The following is an 18,908-nucleotide window of genomic DNA, read 5'->3' as shown; positions in this document are numbered from 1 at the left end:
AAATGTTTTAACTCTCCCTGTAGGTAGGATTGAGTTCTGCTTGTAGTGATAGGAAAGCAAGCTGTAGGATTTAGAATGTCTGCCGCATGCAACTTTTAGTATCTCTGAATTTAAAAGGAGGAAAACAAAATCGAGGGACTGAAGGCATTAAAATCTCTATTCTTGAGCCAAAAGTAAAAGAACTGGAAAGGGGAGAAAGAATTACTGGTACTTTACTGCTGTGTTAACACGTTTACCTGCAGTGTATGCTGCCTTTTGTTTTTCAGTCTTGCAGTGCTGACAGTGGGTTCTTTAAAATGTGTTGAAAATTGGCCAGGCAGGACATACGGGACCGAGTAGATGCTCTGTGTTGCAGAGCAGCAGTTCAGAGCTGGGGGAGGACTGTGGGGCCAAGGACATTGCTGGCCTTTGGCATTGCTGGAAAGGTGCTGAATCATCTTCTCCAAACCCTTCTTGCACTGCACCAGAGCTGCTGGCCTCCTTCCCTGTCTGGCCTGTGCCCTGACAGTCACAGGAATCCTTTGCTGAGGTTATTCACTGGCACCCATGCATGCCTAAATCTGTGTGGCTGCCCAGCTTCCAGTTGTGGCACTGAGGATGTGGTTCCTATCACTACTAAGGCTTCTCTCACCATCAGAGCTATTTACATCTATTCATTTTGTTACCTCTATGCTCTGCTGTGCCCTGGAGAGTTTTGTTCCAGTCTCCTGGCGTTCAGACATAAGTATCCACAGTGGGGTTTGCAAATACACACATCTTTGGAAAATTGGCATGTGATACTTAGAGCAGCTATGCAGCATCCAAATTACACATCTCATAAGGCATGAAAAAGAAAGTGGGCAAGCAGCATTAAATAGCATATTTGTGCAAAAGCAGCTGAAGTGTGATTTCTGTGGGAACTGTGACTACTTGCCTAAGCTTTGTGCATCTAAATTCCTCATTTAGGGTTGTAAGTATTTAGAAAGGCTTTCTATCTTGTTTTGTATCTAGTGTCTAGCTCTTTAAGATAGAGCTCTGACTGCTCTTGATTCTTCTGGGTTGTTTTGGGTTTTTTTTTCCTTCTTTGTTTTCTGGGTTCAGATCCAAAAGGTGATAGTTTTTCCAGGTAGCTGTGTGTTATATTTCATCTCCTTGGCATCAGGAGGAATTTCATTGCACCACACAGAACACTGCATCGGCAGCAGAGCTTGTATAGCTTGTCAATGGGTTCCACAGTAGGGGCAGGGGAGGAGGCAGGGACAGATTCCTGTGTTTCTGTGTGGATCATCAAATAAACTAATAAAAACTCAGGACCATGTAAGTTATCTTTTTCAACTAGTGTTTTCTCAGAAATTCTATGGTGTTTCTTTTTTATCATGACTTACATATTTTGCAGTGAAACCTTAGAAATTTGACTCTGTTTCTTGAAATACATTAATTCACTAGCCTTTTAAGAGCCTGAAAAACATTTTCAGGGTCATGCAAGGTTAGTCTCGGTCACCCACTCCTGCTTGATTTCCACAGGGCGGGTGATAAGGTGTTTTATTTTGCTGGTTCTTCTTTAAATTACTGAGGAGATAAACAAATTATGTACATATACACTTAATTGTAAGCTGTTCAAGTAACAGTGGAAAAAAAGCCCTTGGTGTGTGAGTAAATAACATCTTTAGCCATTGTTTTTCCCTCTACCCCCCAGTCCCTGCCACCTCCTGCACACATGTACAGCAAAGGGCACTCAGCTTAATTGGGCTGGTTTCTCTTTTCTTTCCTGTTCTCTTTGCTGAAATCTGGCAATTCAGCTCTAGCTTTCTCATCTGAGTTTGTGACTGTCAGCATCACGGGAATTACATGTTTAGCTTTTTAGTTTCTTATAACTTCATGGATGGTTTTAAATTAGGTGATTTCTTCTCTCTGTGTATATTTATAAGGGGTTTGCACACCTTTGTGTTCCCGTTTTCTCCTAGAGCTTTTTTTTAGTTATTATGGGGTTATAGGTGGTGGAGGATATTTTAAATTATTATGAGATCTTCTGATGAAAACACTGTGTGAGCTCAGTGTTGCTGAAGATGGTGTTGATGTGGTATCTTGAACTGGAGGCTGTTTCCACAGAGGTTCTTGAATTACTGCATAGGACAGACCCGGGTGCTTGCATTGTGTAATGTCCTTTCCCTGCCCGTTATCTTTATTAAATCATTTTGTACACAAGATCCATCTCTTGCTCACACATGCCTCTCCTTGGTTCCTCATCCACCTGCACCCTCCCATCTGTCAAACAACAAGATAACTCTTTGATAAGAATTAAATATTAATTTTATGAGAGGAATGTCTTGGAAAAGAGTGAAACTGTTCCAGAGATAAATGCTTAGTTCTCCAGGAGAGTAGAAAATGAGGTGATGGAAAATGCCAGGTTGTAGTTCACAAGCAGCAGCATTTAAATGGTTTGCTGTAATCATATTAGGATAGAATTAGATTGAGTTCTTTATTTTGTGCTGCAGTGGAATAGGACTGTTACTGATCATTTTTCCCTCCCTCTTGCTTTGATGATTAGTGTGAAAATTCAAGCAGGAAAAATTACAGGAGTTCTGCAGCAGTGCAGGGAGACACTGGTGTGAGGAGGTCTGACTTGGAGTGTTGTGTCCTTGCACATGAGAGCTCTGGTGCTTCCCTAATAGACTGAAAATGAGACCACTGCTGCTTTTTAAGAGGTCTGTTCCAGCCACATTGCTCTACAGCTTGGCAGATGGTGGCATGTGAATGGTTTCATATTGATTGGATGGATTTGCCTCGGGGTAATAGGAGTATGGGTCCTTAAAGATGTAACTCAAGATAGTTCTTTTTATTTGGAAAAAAAAAAAATTCCAGGGAAATGTGCATTTGTGAAACACTTCTCTTTACATGAACAGAGTGTGTGGTAATCAAAGCACTGAAGTTGTGTGGAAATAAAAAGTCCTTAAATAGATTATCACAAAGACCAAAAAGCCAAGAATACTTATTTACTAAGTGATTACGTTTTTACATTAGAAGAAAGTGACACTTTTAATTAGTGTTCAAGGCATATGGTGAATGAGAAAATAAGCTTATTTCATGCAAACAGAAATCGATGCAAATAACCTTTCTCATATAAAAAGGGATGACTTGAAACTCAATACATATTCAAGAAGGTTAAGTCATTACTGCATCACTTTAATATTAGTTAAAGGCCAGCAAAGAAAATCACTACTCTGCATATACTTACTCAGCATGGACTGCTATAAATGAAAGGAAATGTATGGTGCTTTTAGGTGGTAAACCTAAAGAAGCCCTTGTCCATCTAATGCATTTATTCTTTAACCTCAGTAAATAACCTTTTGGGTTCTGCCTTAGCACAGGTAGTTGCCATAGATGCCCTGGTTCCTCCAGCGATTTGTCCCAGCTGGCAAAGACATTTTGTGAAGCTCTTTTATTGTTCTTTCTCACACCTCTGCTTTGTGCTTTCAGTCTTGTAAATGTTTGTAAATCCTTCGGTATGAAATGACTTTTCAAATGTGTTTGTACAGCACCTAACACAAAGATCCCAATCTCATTCATGCCTCTGGGTGTTGCTGTAGAGCGTTGAGTGAATTGGTATTTTTTTATAGTAATGGAAGTATTTCTTGAGGTATTTGACCTTAAATAAAGTGGAGAAAAAATACTTAAATAGCTTGCAGACATGATGGAATAGGGACAGTTTGATACCTTGGGAGACTTAGGTGCAATTGAACACTGGATCCTTTTCATGTATTTCAATCTTGTGCTCTGATGCGTGCAGCAGTGGTTTCATAAATGAATTTAAGCCACAGTAAGTCATAGCAGTATCTCATCAAGTTGTCTTCAATTTGCTTGAAGGTATAGTTCATATTTTTTAGCAGAATTATTTGCATGCTGAATTTTGTCTTTCCATGAAGGAACCCTCTTGTGAACGTAATCCTGATTTTTGTTCTTCTGTAGTGTAAACCACTTAGTTGGGTGTGCTTTCCCTTTTAATTATACTTTTTTTCTCAAAACTGATTGGATTTTACCGCTTTTGCTGAATAAAAACCTCCTGTATAAATGTTAAGGTCCCTTTAAAAAAAAAAAATCTGTGCTAAAAGCTAAGTGATTTTAGGGTTTTGTTCATGGACTTGCTGCTCGGGAGGAAAGGGCATAAAACAGTGACGATTTTTTTTCCTCCTGCTTGATAAGTGTAGGGGGGATTTACGTTGTATATCACAACCAGCAGCTATTCCAAGAAAAATCTTTAAGATGGTTACTTGGATCTGTGTACACTGCCCACCTGGTGGTTATGGAGTGAACTGTTACTTTAAAGAATAGTTTAAACAACAGCCATGTTTGGGGCAGGCTAATCTTGCAAAGAGAGCAGTACATATAACAGGAGTCTACAGTGTGATAAGGGGAAAATTCAGCTCACTGACTAGATATTTTAATGTGCGAACTCTAGGGAAATAACATATTGACTATTCTGTTGTGCGCAAGAAAATTGAAGAACCCTTTGCAGACAGAGGGCTTGCAAAGGATTCTTTCTGTTTCTCTTAACCAAAATCTGTGGCAAGATGTTTGAAATCAGCAGGACGCTTAATGCTGCTTTGTTAAATAATGAGGTAATATTTTGTCACTTTTTCTGGGCAGCATCTGTTTTTTCTCCTTTTTCATATGTTGGTGAAGGATTCAGTTTAATCTTATATAAGTAAGATTTTTTTTTTAAAAAATCATTCTTCAATTTATTATTTTTTTCCTTTTGATGCTTTTGGAGAATTGGGTTGTCTTTTATTTGCGGTTTCAATCGGCTGCTGTTGCCTAGGACATTATGCCACGTAAGGCTTCTAAACTGCACAGAGTAGGTAGTTATTAACGCTGAATTGGCTTCTGGTATAGTCCATCTGGGCTCTGTATGAGAGAGCTTGCTAGCGGCTACTGATGCTAAGATACCCGCAACCTTTGGGATGTATGCGTGGTGGAGAGGGGCTCAGTGATATGAGATCACTTCTTTTAAGGGAAACTGTCATTAATGAGTCAAGAAACTGCTCATTTATGGTAAGGAGAGGGAGGGGGGGGCTGGGAAACAACCCTGTGATTTCATTTTGATATTGGATTAGCTGTTTAAGACAAGTTTCTTTTTTGTGGGGATGGAAGATTGCACTAAAAATATGCTTTGCGCTCAGGGGCTTGCTGGCTGATGCTGGAGAGACTGTATAGAGAATCTGATGCTTTACAAATGTCACCACCGTGATGCGGTGGTCAGTCCCTTTCCCTGAAAGATAAATGGTACTATTGGAAACACGAGAATAAGGTTGACTTTTTCAACAATAGGATTCTGCCTTTGTCTTTCCAGAGAGAGGCCTCTGAGGATGTTTGAGCATTTGTTGTAGTGTTTCTCGGAAAAGCTGCGTGTGTGGGGTGCTTTTTGGGAAAGCGGTCAGTGTGCAGAGTACCTGGATTTATAGATGGATAAGATTAGCAAATTTTTGAGAGAAGCAGTGTGCGATTATTGTTTCAGAAAAATGGCTGAATCTTGATATGCATAACGAATTTATAGTAACAAAGTAGGCTGAAGTTGAAAAGACTTAAAAATAATTTCTGGATGCCTTCTCTAGTGTTATTAACCCCTGAAGAGACCTTAAGCAAAAAATATGCATTAGAGATCTAACTTTAATACTAGATGTACGTTTGCACGAGAATCTGTGGTAATATACTAGCTGTTGTAGCATTTTGATGTCTGTGTGTTCAGTCTAATGGTCCACCTAAATTTGAGTTTGGAAATGTATCTTACAGGCTACTTTAATCTATGCTAGGTTTTACTAAGCTACAAATGTGCTTAGAAAGATGTGTGGTGAGAGAAAGCCTCTGCAGCCTTTCACATTGTTCATATTTTAATTGAATTCAGTGCTCATTCCACAAATAGATGGTATGTTTTTTAAATGTGATTTTTTTCTCCTTGCTTGGTTTGTGTATAGCTGGATTTTATGAACTTTACTACATTTTCTACGTTTTATTGGTGTGTTTAGTCTCTGTGTGTGTTTGAGCATGTCTATGGTTTAAAGAAATTTAAAATGTACTGAGTGTCTGTCCCCAGCTTTAGCAGTGTGCAGGGAATTTAAAAGATGAAACTTGTAGAACAATGATTATTTGATTTATGTGTTTTAAAAATGGTTTTGGTGGTGTGTAGTTAGATTTTCTTTCTCTAGGAAAGAGCTAAGTGAGCTTATAATGTGGCCCATCCTAGCTTTCTCGGTTTTCAGCTCTTACATTTAAAAATGCTTGCAATGATTCTTGTCTTTAAAAAGAACAAAAAAGTATTATTGAAATGAATCTGTCGATGGTAAAACTAAACGATCCTATGTGTATTAATAGAGAATACTCAGTTGCTTTAGTTGAGATAAATGTAAATTCAAGGTTTGTTGTAATTACCGAGTGCTGTGCCTTGTTACTTAGTACAGAACATGCTTTAGGAAAATGCCTCTCAAGTAAAGAGGAAGAAATGAATGCTTCATAACTTGTGAGAATTCTTACAAAACTTGTCGTGGTCAGAAAGGGGTAAAAAATTGCTGTTTGGAAGTGAAGTTTTGTTAGTTTGTCAGTGGCAGCGAGCGGAGGATTAATGAGTGTGCATTGTTAAGTTAAGCACGTTTCTCTAAGGCTGGAAAAGAAAATTCTTTTAAATGCCCAAAGTTCGCTGTTGTTTTATTTCCTGTCGAGCTGAAGAATAATGAAGTGAGGTGGCAAAATAATTCTGAAATACTACTGTTGTACGGGGGAGTGCCCGATAAAGAGGTCTGCTGTGCCTTAGACATTGTCAAGTGGCAGCAACATCAAATCCACTCCTTTAAAATTACGCATTTTAAAAAACCTCATCGGGCGGAAGGAAGGAGAGATGGGTTGATTATTAAAATCAATAGTACCTGAAAATAAATGCAGCTTTAAATGCACGTCAAAGTGCTTTTGTTGTGCCTTTAAGCCTAGAGGCAGATCATTAAATATGCATTTCTCCGGAAAGCAACTGTCGAAAAAGATAAGGTGGTTAAAATACGCCGGACCTGGGAGCGGGGCGCGCAGGAGGTAAGGAGATGTAGGCACTGGAGCATGGCCGAGGTATGGCACCGCCGGGCCCAGGGGTGGGAACAGGGGGAACCAAAAAAAAAAAAAAAATTTAAAAAAAAAATAAAAAAAAATACGGGGCTGCGTGTTGTTTCTTCAACCGGGCCTTAATTACTAGACACAAGCAGCAGTTCAGAAATCTGGTCTCTGTTGTTGTAGAGGTCACCGCATCATTAACATTGTCAATCTGGCAGCGGCTAATTTCAATAGCACCTGATGTCGCAACGCCTCCCCCCCACACGCACCACACACACCCTCCCTCCCCCCTCCCCCCGCGCGCGCGGCGCGCTCGGCCAATCAGCGCGCGGCGCCGCTGACAGATGGTCCCATAAATGGCGGTAAAGGGGCGACGGCGGCCGCCAGTCGCAGCAGGGCCCGCGCCGCTCCGCGCGCTCCGCTCCGCGCGTCCCGCCCCGCGCCGCTCCGCGCTCCGCCCGCCGCCGGCGCCGCCGCCCTCCCGCCGCAGCACCACACTGAGACAACGAGATAATATACCTAGCTATTCTTATTATTATTTATTATTATTATTATCGCTGCCGCTATTATTATTATTACCGATAATAATTTCTCGCCGCACAAACGTCTAGCAGTGTGCTTTGTGGCTCTTCAAAAAAAACAAAAGAGAGAATAATAATAATAAAATAATTCCCTGAAACCTTAGCAAAACCGTTAGAAGAGTTGAAGCCTTTCAAGACACCCAATATTTGCCATTAAGAATGGTTATGGTAGGTATTAGTAGTTTTAAAATCTGATCGTAGCGGGTTTATATAGAGGTAGATATAGAAGCTAACATACAGGTTTTCCCCGAATCTGCATCATTCTCAGTCTGTGTTTTCCCATGAATTTAGTTTTCTGCTACTGATCTGTTTGTACATGATCTCTCCCTTTCCCCCCCTCCCTTTCTCTTTCCCCCTCTCTCTCGCTCTCTCTCTTTCATATTTAATGTCTGCGTATCCTTTAATAAAGGATGTACTTTGTCATTTTAAGGTAATTGCGATTTCTCTCAGAATAAAGAGAAAAGCTCATTTCTAATGCAAGGCTGGTATGTGGCTAACTGAAATGCGAAGGGAAAAAGAGGCTTTTTTTTTTAAGGGTGGGGGAGAGTTAATTTCCACATTGACATTTTGGAGATACAAATGCAGAGCAAAATCCTTGGGGAGGGGGGGTGAAATGTTTAAAAAAAAAAAAGCCTCGAGATTGGTAATTTTGTTTTTGGTGGACTGCGCAATAGGTATGGTAATTTTAAAAGAGGGTGATTTATATGAGCTTCAGTAAATGCTGCATATTGTATTTCAAAGAGTTTCCTGTCGTGACCTCATAAAAAGAGGAGGAGGCTTGTATGTGTTGCAGTGCCTAGTATATGTCGATTTTGTTGCATCGTTGGGCAGCAGCGCTGTAAGAAGGAATGTCAGCTTTTACATAACGCTCTTTTTGCTTTTGACTCTGTGAGGGGCTGTAAGGGTCCATCTTTGTGATCACAGATGGAGTGGAATGGCTTGAAAATGGTAAGTGAACGGGAAGAGCCTGCTCGTGGGGTTTTGTCTCGTTTCTCGTGTGCCTCGCGAATTTCTTTTGTTCAGGGCGGCGGATCGTGAGTCATAAAATTAGAGAGCCTTGTTTATTTTCTTTTTTTTTTTTTTTTTTCGGTGGGCTATGTCTGCCTGTGTGTGTGCATCTGTAGCTGTACATCCATTTACCGTGCCTAGCTGCGATGGCACTCCACAGCGTTTCCATTGAACGAAGCGTTTCAGTTGAGCGCGGATGGTCTCTGCTGACAGTCACGGTGTCATGGTACCGCGTGTGCCTGGCGGAGCGGGCGGCCGTTGATGCCTTTTAATCTCCGTTCCTATTACACCAGCCTTAAATACAAACCTAATAATCGCCTCTAAAATCCAGGTATCGCGTTTCCCATGGAGCCGGTGCTGTCGAGGATGGATGGATGGGTGGATGGATGGATGGAAGCAAGGGTGTGTTTTTTTTGTGTCGGGGTGGGGGCTGGGGTTGGGGGGGTTGGGGGAGAGCCGCGTTGTTTTGTGCTTTTTTTTTTTTTAATGCCGGGAGAAGTCAAAGCCATTTATGTGAAAAATAGTATTTCTATTTTTAGCCCGTATTCTCCTGGCAGAGGAGCCCCGGACGTGCTCATCTCGTCCCCTCTTTTGTGCTTTTCCTTACAGATTGTGCAAAATGGCATGATCAGACACACAACTGCGGGCACCGGGGCTGCGCCGAGCGGGGCGACCCGGGTGGGGGCTGGGGCCGCCCGCACAATACCCGGCCCTCCTGCCAGCCCCGGGATGGGGGGGCGCCGGGACCCCCCCTTCCCCCGAATTTAACGTTTTGCAGACTTTTGCCGCGGATATTTATTATAACCGGGGAAACAAAGCGACGGTCTTTTCCCATTCTTACAGGATTGTCTTTGTCTAGCTGCTTGTTTTGATGGGTGTAAAACAAATAAGATTAGACTGAGCAGCCGAACTGAAAGCGATAGCTGGGAGGAAAAGCCAATGAAAGGTTGCCGGGGAAACGAGCATAGGGGAAGCTGAGTGGGGGAGCAGGTGGCAATCATGTGGGAATACTGCAAACAGTGTAAAAAAAAAAAACTAAAAAAAAAAAAGAAGCAGGGGCTACCTCGATTATCTCTGTTCTTCTTTGTGGCAGTCACAACTTTAATTATTCTTTATAAATAGGTGTTAATTACATTTCTGGCTCAGGCTTACAGTGATTTCTAGAAATCTGGTTTTAAGCATCTGTTCTTTCTCCTTTGCAAAAGAGGGTTATCTTTTTTTTCTTTCCCCCTCCCTGCTGTGAAATTGTACGTGCAAAAAATTGCAAGGAATCCTGTGAGGCAGTATAAAAAAAAATGTAAATTATATTGAATGAAGTTGACAGAGGTATAATAGTGAACTCCCACAGCTGATAGCTTCTGCAAATCATTTCTTAGAATTTTCCAGCAAATGTCCCTATGAGAACAGTAGGTAGAATGAATTTACCCTAAGCAGTGATTTTGTGTTAAGTGATATTGGTATTTTTACAAAATCAGATGGTTATATGGCAGAATAATCAGTTCAGGGGAGTTCACCATATTTTAGGGTTTAGGCACTGAGAGGAATTTACAAAAATACTGAAATTATTCTCCTCTTCTTCTCCAGCCCCACCTTTAGCCAGTCTATTCTATATCTGCTGGAGTAATATCCACTTCCAGTGTCTCGGGCTCCTTGTAGCAACTCTACTTTTTAAACCACAGCTGAATATTTTGTTAATTGTGATGGTCTCTAAATTGTAGTGGCAAACAATAATGGGAAAGAAATGGTGGTGCTAGAAGTGTTAAAAAAGCGTAGTAGACTAGTAAGTGATAGACGGCAGCGTAAAAGATATAAAAATGTGGTTGCCCAGAAAATGTTCATCTATCACACATCAGGAGGCATAAGAAGCAAAGCAAGAATATAGAACACGCCTTTCTTTCTGTCTTTGGATTTGCAGATATTTTTACTTTATTCCTTTCTCTGGTGCAGGGTTACTTGGAATGCGAATTCAAGCAGGGATAGTAGTGCTTGGTTGAAATAGGAATAAAAAATTAAATGCCCTTTTAATTTGCTTTAAGTATTGCTTCTGCTGCAGTCCTTTCTGTGAAAAAGTGATTGAATGACCCTCTGAAAACTGCACTGCTTTACAATGTAGAGGGAGAGAAAAAAATCCTGAGGGGGTGTGTGCGTGTGTAAAATTCCGTATTTTACAGTCTGTGCATGTGCAGAGATGCATTCTGACATGCATTGTAGTTGTACGTGAGAGTAAAATAATTTTTCTTCTGTCCAAAACAGAGATACTGTGTTCTAGATCTGTTAACTTAGTCATGACAATAAATAAGGGTGCCTTTTATTATACACAGCTGCATTGTTTGTTTTAACAGTCATCAGCTAGTAGTTACATTTTCATTTTCTGTTCAGTTTCGTGTTTCTACAAAGATTTAAAAATAATGAAATCCTTGTTTTACGGTGCACGTGTTCCTGCCCTGATCTTCCTCTTTTCTTTGTTTTAAGATTATATTAATGAATGCAGCCTGCATGTACATAGTGACATTTTCTTTCTGCATGTAAAAGATTGCATTGTAAATCTTCCTATAGAAAAATAGTTATTAAGTTAGTGAAATAGAATTAAGATTGCTAGTGATACTAAATTATGATGTAAAACCTTTCTGTTGAGACAAAAAGATACAGAAAATGTAGTTGTCCTTAGACATGACATTTTTATTTTTTAAAAAACTGTTGTCTTGGTGTACTAGTCAGAAAGGAGGCAATCTTACAATTGGATATTGATGCAATGTGAATACCAGCCATCAGTTTAAAATCCTGTCCCTATGTACTCTGCTAATCAAGTTCCCATGTTAGATAGAGGGATGCCTCTGCACTGGTGACTGGCTTGGTTGCCTCCTTTGCTTTCTTCCTCTATATTAATTTTACCTTTTTGAGTTCTCTCAAAGTGAGCCCGAGCTGTTGTGACAAAGGATGGTTACAATGAGCTAGAAGGGGTATACTTAAAAATCCCATTTGAATTGGTTTGAAATAGTCTTCGTCATCTTTATTTGGTCCTGTTAAATATTGTGACTCTATTGAAAGAAAATCTAGTTGCAATAATCTTACATATATTTAATGGATTAATTTTTTTTAAAATAATATCTTCTAACTTACAGGGAATGGTTTTTTCTCAGCCTTCCTACTTGGTATGCTGGGAGTGTACTAATTAAATGCAGGTTATTTTCTGTGAATAATTGTCATACTGTTGGTACATAATCTAGAGCCACTCTACACCCTGAGGTTTTTCAAAAGAAATAAGGTATGATTGCATCCCATATTCTGACAGGGGAATTTGTTGTCGTCTTTGGGAGCTTGGACTTTGAAAATAATTTCAGCAAACAGCCCAGGCAAGAAATGGGCAGTGGAAGAGAATATTATGGTGAGAGGGAGAGAGATGCAGATAACTTGACAAATCCACTTGTCCATTTTGGCAATCTGTGTTCTCTGGACACCTCATTTACGTGCCTGGACACATTAAAATGTACATTTGTTTGTCTGTGGGACAGCTAACTGGATACACTCCGATGCACTGGCAAATACTGCAATGCAGTATTTTTTCAATGTCATTGGGGTTTTGGGGGAGAAGTGGGCACAAACAGTTTTCTTGCAAGTGAGGTGATGTTAAAAAGCATGGTACCTCTGTAAGGGATAGGCCAGATTTTGCAAAATTTGCTAATCTGTGATGGAAAGTCACCCCTCCCCCTTGCACTCCTCTCTGTCTCTTGCTCTTTTCCTTTCTCTGTAGGATGGAGGAGGAGATGGGTACATATGTATTTGTGTATGTGTGCATGTGTATCTTCCCTTGCCATTTAAATGGATGTTAAGGAAAACACTGGGATTTGGATGAGGAGGGAAAGGGTGTTTGTGTAATGTAACACTTCCCAACTGTTTCTGTAAATGTCCAGTTACCAGCAGTGTAGGACTTGGAGCAACTTTAAAAGAAGGGACATTCTTAATTTTCTAAGGAACTTTGCGAAGAGGAGGCAGTGTTGCAATTCAACAAGTATGATAGATTAAATCCTAATAAAACATGTTTAAAGGGTAACTGTACCTTGCCTTAGCCTTTGGGTATGTTTAACCATTTGAGATCATGTAAAGGGAAGATGTTGGAGAAACTGATACTTAGAGACTGCTTGCTTGCTTTTTCCCTTAAATGATCAGTTTTTACTTTTTAAATACTGGAATATTTTAGGTGCAAGGGGCTTTTGTAGGTCACTAGCTCTACAGCAAGAAGAATAAAGGGGGAGAAAAGGTCTCAGTGTGTCAGAAGCCGTAATTGTATAAAATTATCCATCTAGAAAAGACAGGAAAGGCTCGGAGGAAAGAAGGAGGCACTAATATGTGAAACAGCACTGTGCTAGTCGGGGAGATAATGAGTGATAAATTTGAACTGGTGCAGTGGTGTGATGCCCATTAATTTATCAGAACCTTGACTTTGCAGGTTTGTTACTCTGTTGTTCACACCTTTAATTATACCTAGTTTTGGATGATAGCTTGGGGCACTGAAGATGAGACCTTTTGTTTGTTGTTTACTCATTTAAATATTCAGAGTTTGCAATAGCCTTGGAACATCAGTATTAGAAATTAAATACTCTCAGATGAGATTATAGTAAGAATGCAGTTAATTCTTGGAACTGCCTACATTGTCTTATTTGTAGCATTTACATTGCTTGCATTAATTCATTAAGAATGAGCTCAGCAATGTTAGGTTGAGCTTTATTTTCTGTAGTGAAAATCCATGTTCCCTAATGGAGCTCCTGCTGCATTATTGCTTCTTTAGAGCCCCAAAAAGTAGGGAGGAAGCGGAGAGCATGTCTTACCTATTGTTCTATCCTTGATAGTATCTTGCATGAGGACTTTCACCTCCATGGCTAAGAAAATCTGTACAAGTCAGGAAATGCTGAGAACCAGTTAGGAATCGTTCATTAAATGGGAAGACAAAATATTAAGAAAATAATTAAAATTAAGGATAGCTAAATCTTTGTGTGTCCTCTGGAAATGAGATGTAGTTGCACAGTGTAAGATACAAACCTGGCTTTGACAGTATTTAGAGGCATGATGTATAGAAAATGCTGTAGTATGCCTTCGTTGCTAAGGCACGCACAGTTGCGTCAGCAGCGCTGTTGTGATGGGAAATTATTTGTCCTTGAATTCTGGGGGAAAAATAAGCTTTCATTTATTTTATTCATTTAAAAATTAAACTTCTCTAATTGCTATAAAATTCCGTATACGTTGCTGCTGGTAGTTTTCCCAGTCTGGAGACATGCGCCAGTATTTTTCGGCATTAGGGCGGTGACGTTTGGTGGCTTTGGAGCATTGGGAGCCCTTGGAGGTGAAGGCGGTGCGATAACGTGTGTTTGTTTCAAAGCAGACGCCCGTGACTATGGGAGGTGGCTCTGGCTTGCAGTGCTTCGAGAAGGTTCCACATGTAACGCGGCTGTGCCCACGTAAGTGATGTTGGCGTTGGCAGAGGGCAGCAACGCCACTGGAGCCTTTCCAGTAGCGCCAGTCCTTCAGATCCAGCTGCTCCGCCGTGCACCTGGCGGCGCTCGCCGAGCCACGGATGGAAACCTAAACCGCTTCCCCGGGTTTTTGCTTCCTGAGGGACGCTTGGTGAGGAGGTCCCACCTGATCTCCATGTAGAGGCCCCAAAAGGTTGCTGCTGGAGCAGGTAACTGTGCCCTGGATCTACCTGTTGGCCTATAGTTGCATGCGCTCCCCTTTGGAGAGGCTGAGTGGTTTCCTGAGCACTTCCAAGTATTTTCTCCCAGCCTGAGTGCTGTTGAAAAGCCTTTGTAGAGACATGAGGGATGAAGGACGCGTGTCCTTCTTGCTTTTCGTCCTCTTAAGAAGCTCTTGGGGTTGCATTCTAGAAAACTAGCAAAGACAACAATTTAGTCACAATTTATAATTTAAGGCAGAATGGCCTCCTCTCTTAATGTTATGTCTATTTGCCTAGCAAGGACTTGGAATTTCTGCTACTCCTGGTCAGGACAGTTGCCAGAAGTCCTTGTTTCCCTACTGTTCTTAACGGCAAAACTGGTATTTGTGAGTTTAAGAATTATTATTGCTATACTGATCGTCGTTGGAAGGTTTGACATTGAGGATTTTTTTTTGCTTGATACATGGATTAATTAAGACCCTTGATGTCTATGAAGTGTTTGGTGTGTGTGGAAGTCAACCTGGTTCTTGTAGTTCTGATTAGAGAGGGCCATAAGCTACATGGGCAAAATACTAACAAAGCTTTTTAAGGAGTTGAATGCTAATCTGGAGGGGAGGCCAGGCCTTTTTTCAGTCCCCTTCAGCTGATATGTAGACGCCCGTAGTCAGCAGCAGTTGAATGTTAGATAATGTGAAATTCATGACTCAACGGCATGAAATAACCCATATTTAAGTCACTACACTGTGGTGGAGTCTTAACGCATTCTGCTTTGGGGATCAGAGGTATTTGGGGTGTTTGGCTTTTCTGCCTGCTTGAAGGGTTTATAAATGTGACTGTTCATTGCAGTACTTGCAGTATTAATCTTCTGTTGGTCCTTCTTGATCTTCGACTGGTGATCCGTGACTTTTTGCTTTACTATGTGCAGAAGATCTTGTGGGCAAAGATGTTATTTCTGTAAAGCAGAAGGCACAGTCACGACTCTGTAGAAGTAATAATGTATGTAAATAAATGCTTCTTAAATAAAAATAGTTCTAATATATCTTTGTTCCAAATGAAGTTACTGGCAGTAGATGAGTAGGGGGAAGTTGATTTTTTAGCAGAAAGCATGAATGCTGGAAATTCTTCCTAATATGCCTGTGCCAGCTATACTGTGACAATGTTGCTGTCGATTCCCTTCCTGTGAGAGCAGCTGTTCAGGGAATTAAACTCTTTGCCTGATGCGGAGGGTCCTGAAAAATTCAGTATGCAGCTACGGTGGTGGCTGTGGCCATTTTTAGTGTGGCCGTTGATAGGAACTAACTCTGTGATCCAGCACAGTAGCATATTGTTCTTTAGCCTAACTGGGCCAGGACAGAATTATCATTCTGTATTTCGTGTGCTCTGTGAGAGATTCCGGAGAGCACTTCAGAATTTGACATTGTGTTTGATAATTTATAGAGCACAGTTTATATTTAACTGTAGACATACTAATCCAGGGAAAAAGAGTAGTGTATTTTTAGAATCCTTTTTTTATTGTCTGTGCTTGTCATCACCCAACTACTGAAAGAAGTGCTTGCAAATGTAAATGCTCGGGTAGAAATTGAGTTTAATTTCCATCGTTAGTCTTTGCTAAGTGCAAAAGTGAATATTCCTTGTGTGATGTTCTTTGTGGTGATCAAGGAGCTTTGTAGCTGTACGTGGCCAATGTGGCTGCTGGAGGAGCCACGTTCTCCTCCAGCATTTCAGCACCAGGCTGGACCAGGACACTTGGGCTGAGTGCCTCCATGGCCAAGGTACCTAGGTGATGTAGTTTTAATAGAGACAGCATCACTTCTGTCACCAACCTGTTTGCAGTGAAACGGATGGAAGTGGATCCAGCTCCGGGTTTAAAGCGCCTGCCTGTGGCTGCTCTGCATTTTAAGGAAAACATAGCCAATAGAGGACAGTAACTTGGTTGGTTTGACTTTTTTAATACTCAAGCATTAGTTTGTGTGTTTAGGCTCTTAGGACGTTTCTCCCTGCTGATGTCTAGTAGTGGCTGTTCTATTGCCAGTTGCCTTTTTACATCTAAGTGAAATGTCATTTGTGGGGCTTGGAATCAGGACAGCTGGGGTGGTCTGTGTTTCCCCCTGTCCCCAAGCACCTGAACAGGGACTGAGCTTGGCAGGACTCCCATTGAGTGCTTGAGCAGAATTGTTTTAACCAGAGAATTGTTATCTATGAGGTCTGTTCACGTTTTTAAGAGGAGTTTTGGTGCATTTTTAATTTCTTGCTGCTCAGGGTATGTTTGTTAATTTACATTTATTAAGGGAGGTTTTTAGTTTGGCCCGTGGCACGCTTCTCTTCTGTAGTACAGAGATTAATAGTTTGTCTAGGATAAAACAGAAGGCTCTATTAGCCTGATGTATGACTGATATTTTGTCCTTTATTGATGGATAATGCATTCCTAATCTCTAATATGTGACTGAGTTTAGCATAGATGCTTTTATGCATGAAATTGATTGAATTTAGGCATTCCTGAGATTTGTCCCATGCAGTACTTTAGACTTAGCCTCATTTAAACCATTTTGTAGGTAGTTTTGTGAGACCATCAGAGTAAACAGCTATTTCTGTTCTCTCAAAGGTGATTTCTGATTATTTTGCTCCCAGAAGTTTCTCAAGTTTAGAATTTCTATTATCTGCTTGCTATTTTTAAGATGGTAATGATATCTTACTTTCAGTAATTCATTGTAGCTTTGTCTACCATAGGTATGCTACAGAACTAAGAATGCTTATGTTCTATGAGAAGGTTATTTCTATAAGCAATGTTAGTGTGGTACAGAGTTAGAGACTAGCAGGTAAATTGTGGAAAAGATGTAGACCTTTTGTTTTTAATCTAGTTAAGTTTTAAGAGAAATACTGATAGCTTGCAGCAGGCAAACATTTCTAATGACGGAGATAGGACTTAGCTGAACATCATAGTTTCTATTTTGGGGTCTGTCTCGCTTAGACCTGCAAGCTGCAGTATCCATAGAGATGCTGTTGCCAGCAGTTGAGATGTACACATGTTGATTAGTGTTTCCTAATTGCGTTTAGCAGTGTGTCTTCATTAACATCCTGTTGTGGACAGAGCCTTAAAACATCTTGGTTGAGTCTTGTGTTTCATTAAGCCATCCATTCCTGCCTAATGTAAGCCTGGCTTTGCATGAAAAATATATGGGCAACATTTTCAGAAGAGCTTATGGCTTAGGAGCTGAAATCCTATTGCAGTGAGCTTTAATGAATATTCAATTGCTGAAGGGCTATTAAAAATTGTAGCTTTTTGTTTCTAGAACTTCAGTAGAAATAACAGTAGTGGGGGGTTGGATGTTCCTAGGCTTCACAGAGAGCCTGCACTGGCCTTGCTTTGCCTTCTGGTAAGTAGATGTTTTTAGGTTTTAATATGGCTTGTAACACAGGTTTCACTGTCTAAACTCTGGGGTTGCAGATGATTCTAGATTATTTTCTTAAAGGGGGAAAAAAAAAACATAAAGTGGAATTGTGACAGGTCTACAGCAGCTGAAGACTTGCAGCTGTCTGCTTCTTTCATGAACATGTACATCCCCGTGGGAATCTGTGCGTCAGTACACAGTGCTACATACATATTCCCAAGTCAGTAATAGAATTCAGTTACTGATTAGCAATATATAACTGAGTAATGGAGTCAGTAAGCCAAACAAGTAAGTAGTGATTAGGAAACAAAACTGAGCTAAAAATAAAATTCAGAAAGTAACCAGAAATATAAAAAGACTCAATTTCCTTTGCTTTCATTTCAGTGTATTTTTAGGCTGCATGTCCTTTAGACTGAGAATCTGTCTTAAATGTTGATCTCTGCCATGTTCTTACTGTCTAATATATAGGCTTTTGAGAGAACCTCTTCAGTCTTTCAGAGTTTTCCTCATGTACTTAATGTTTTTGGTCATATACCTGGTTTTTTTAATCACCTGGTTAATACAGATTTCAAATACGATTTCTGTTAGTCAGTCTCTTTTTCCAAGAGGGACAGTGCAGTCACTGGGAGACCTCTTGCCTTTGTGGTATCTTAATAAGCTGCAGCCCATGGAGAGAAAAGATGGTTTCATCAAATTTTGGCTTGGAATGTCAATCAAGGAGCTCTTTTTGCTGAGACTTGATTTTTTTTTTTTTTAAATTTTATTCCTTTAGCCTTCGTATGCATCTTAAGAAAGCAAGTAGTAACCTCAGCAAAAAGACAGGAGGGAATAAGAAGCAATTTGGAATGATGAAATTACTAAAATAAAGCCCTTGTAAAATTTTAGGCACAAGGTTGCCTGGTATGAATTTGGCAGAAGTAGAAGTGTGATTAAAGAAGAAATAGATGTTCCTTCAGAACTGGAGTCTGACCATGTTGTCTTTATTTCAGTTCAAAAATAGTGCAGACCTTTGAGCAGAGGCGGTGGGTGACCCCCAGAGATGTGGGTGGGCAGAAGCCATTGATGGCTGTGTCCCAGGACAGAAGTAGGACACATCCCTGCCACCAGCCTCTGTTGCAGTCTGTGGTCTGTGGGTTCCAAGTGGTTGGAAGGGTTTTTTAACCCAAGCTGGCTGGGTTCCCCCATCTAGTATACGGG

The 18,908-nt window shown here is 40.6% G+C and overlaps 1 protein-coding gene across 15 annotated transcripts in view; it reads left to right on the top strand.

Annotated features, from left to right (window-relative positions):
* The first annotated feature begins 4,349 nt into the window (after positions 1-4,349).
* ELAVL4 (ELAV like RNA binding protein 4) overlaps positions 4,350-18,908 on the top strand; it is a 63,871-nt gene continuing 49,312 nt past the window's right edge. The window contains exon 1 of one of the 15 annotated variants that reach the window (XM_012575338.5): positions 4,350-4,595. In XM_012575338.5, coding sequence (XP_012430792.1) covers positions 4,548-4,595 — 48 coding nt within the window. In that variant the 5' untranslated portion in view covers positions 4,350-4,547. Of the gene's footprint in view, positions 4,596-4,880; positions 5,029-6,989; positions 7,051-7,504; positions 7,815-8,304; positions 8,595-8,821; positions 9,057-14,031; positions 14,332-18,908 lie in introns of those variants that run through there. The other 14 variants (XM_072933037.1, XM_072933035.1, XM_030278779.4 and 11 more) reach the window with 14 other exon arrangements.

The sequence above is a fragment of the Taeniopygia guttata genome, chromosome 8, assembly GCF_048771995.1.
Source record: "Taeniopygia guttata chromosome 8, bTaeGut7.mat, whole genome shotgun sequence".
Taxonomy (NCBI): Eukaryota; Metazoa; Chordata; class Aves; order Passeriformes; family Estrildidae; genus Taeniopygia; species Taeniopygia guttata.
The sequence above is the reverse complement of the archived record's forward strand: the minus strand, read 5'-3'. Positions and strand labels throughout refer to the sequence as shown.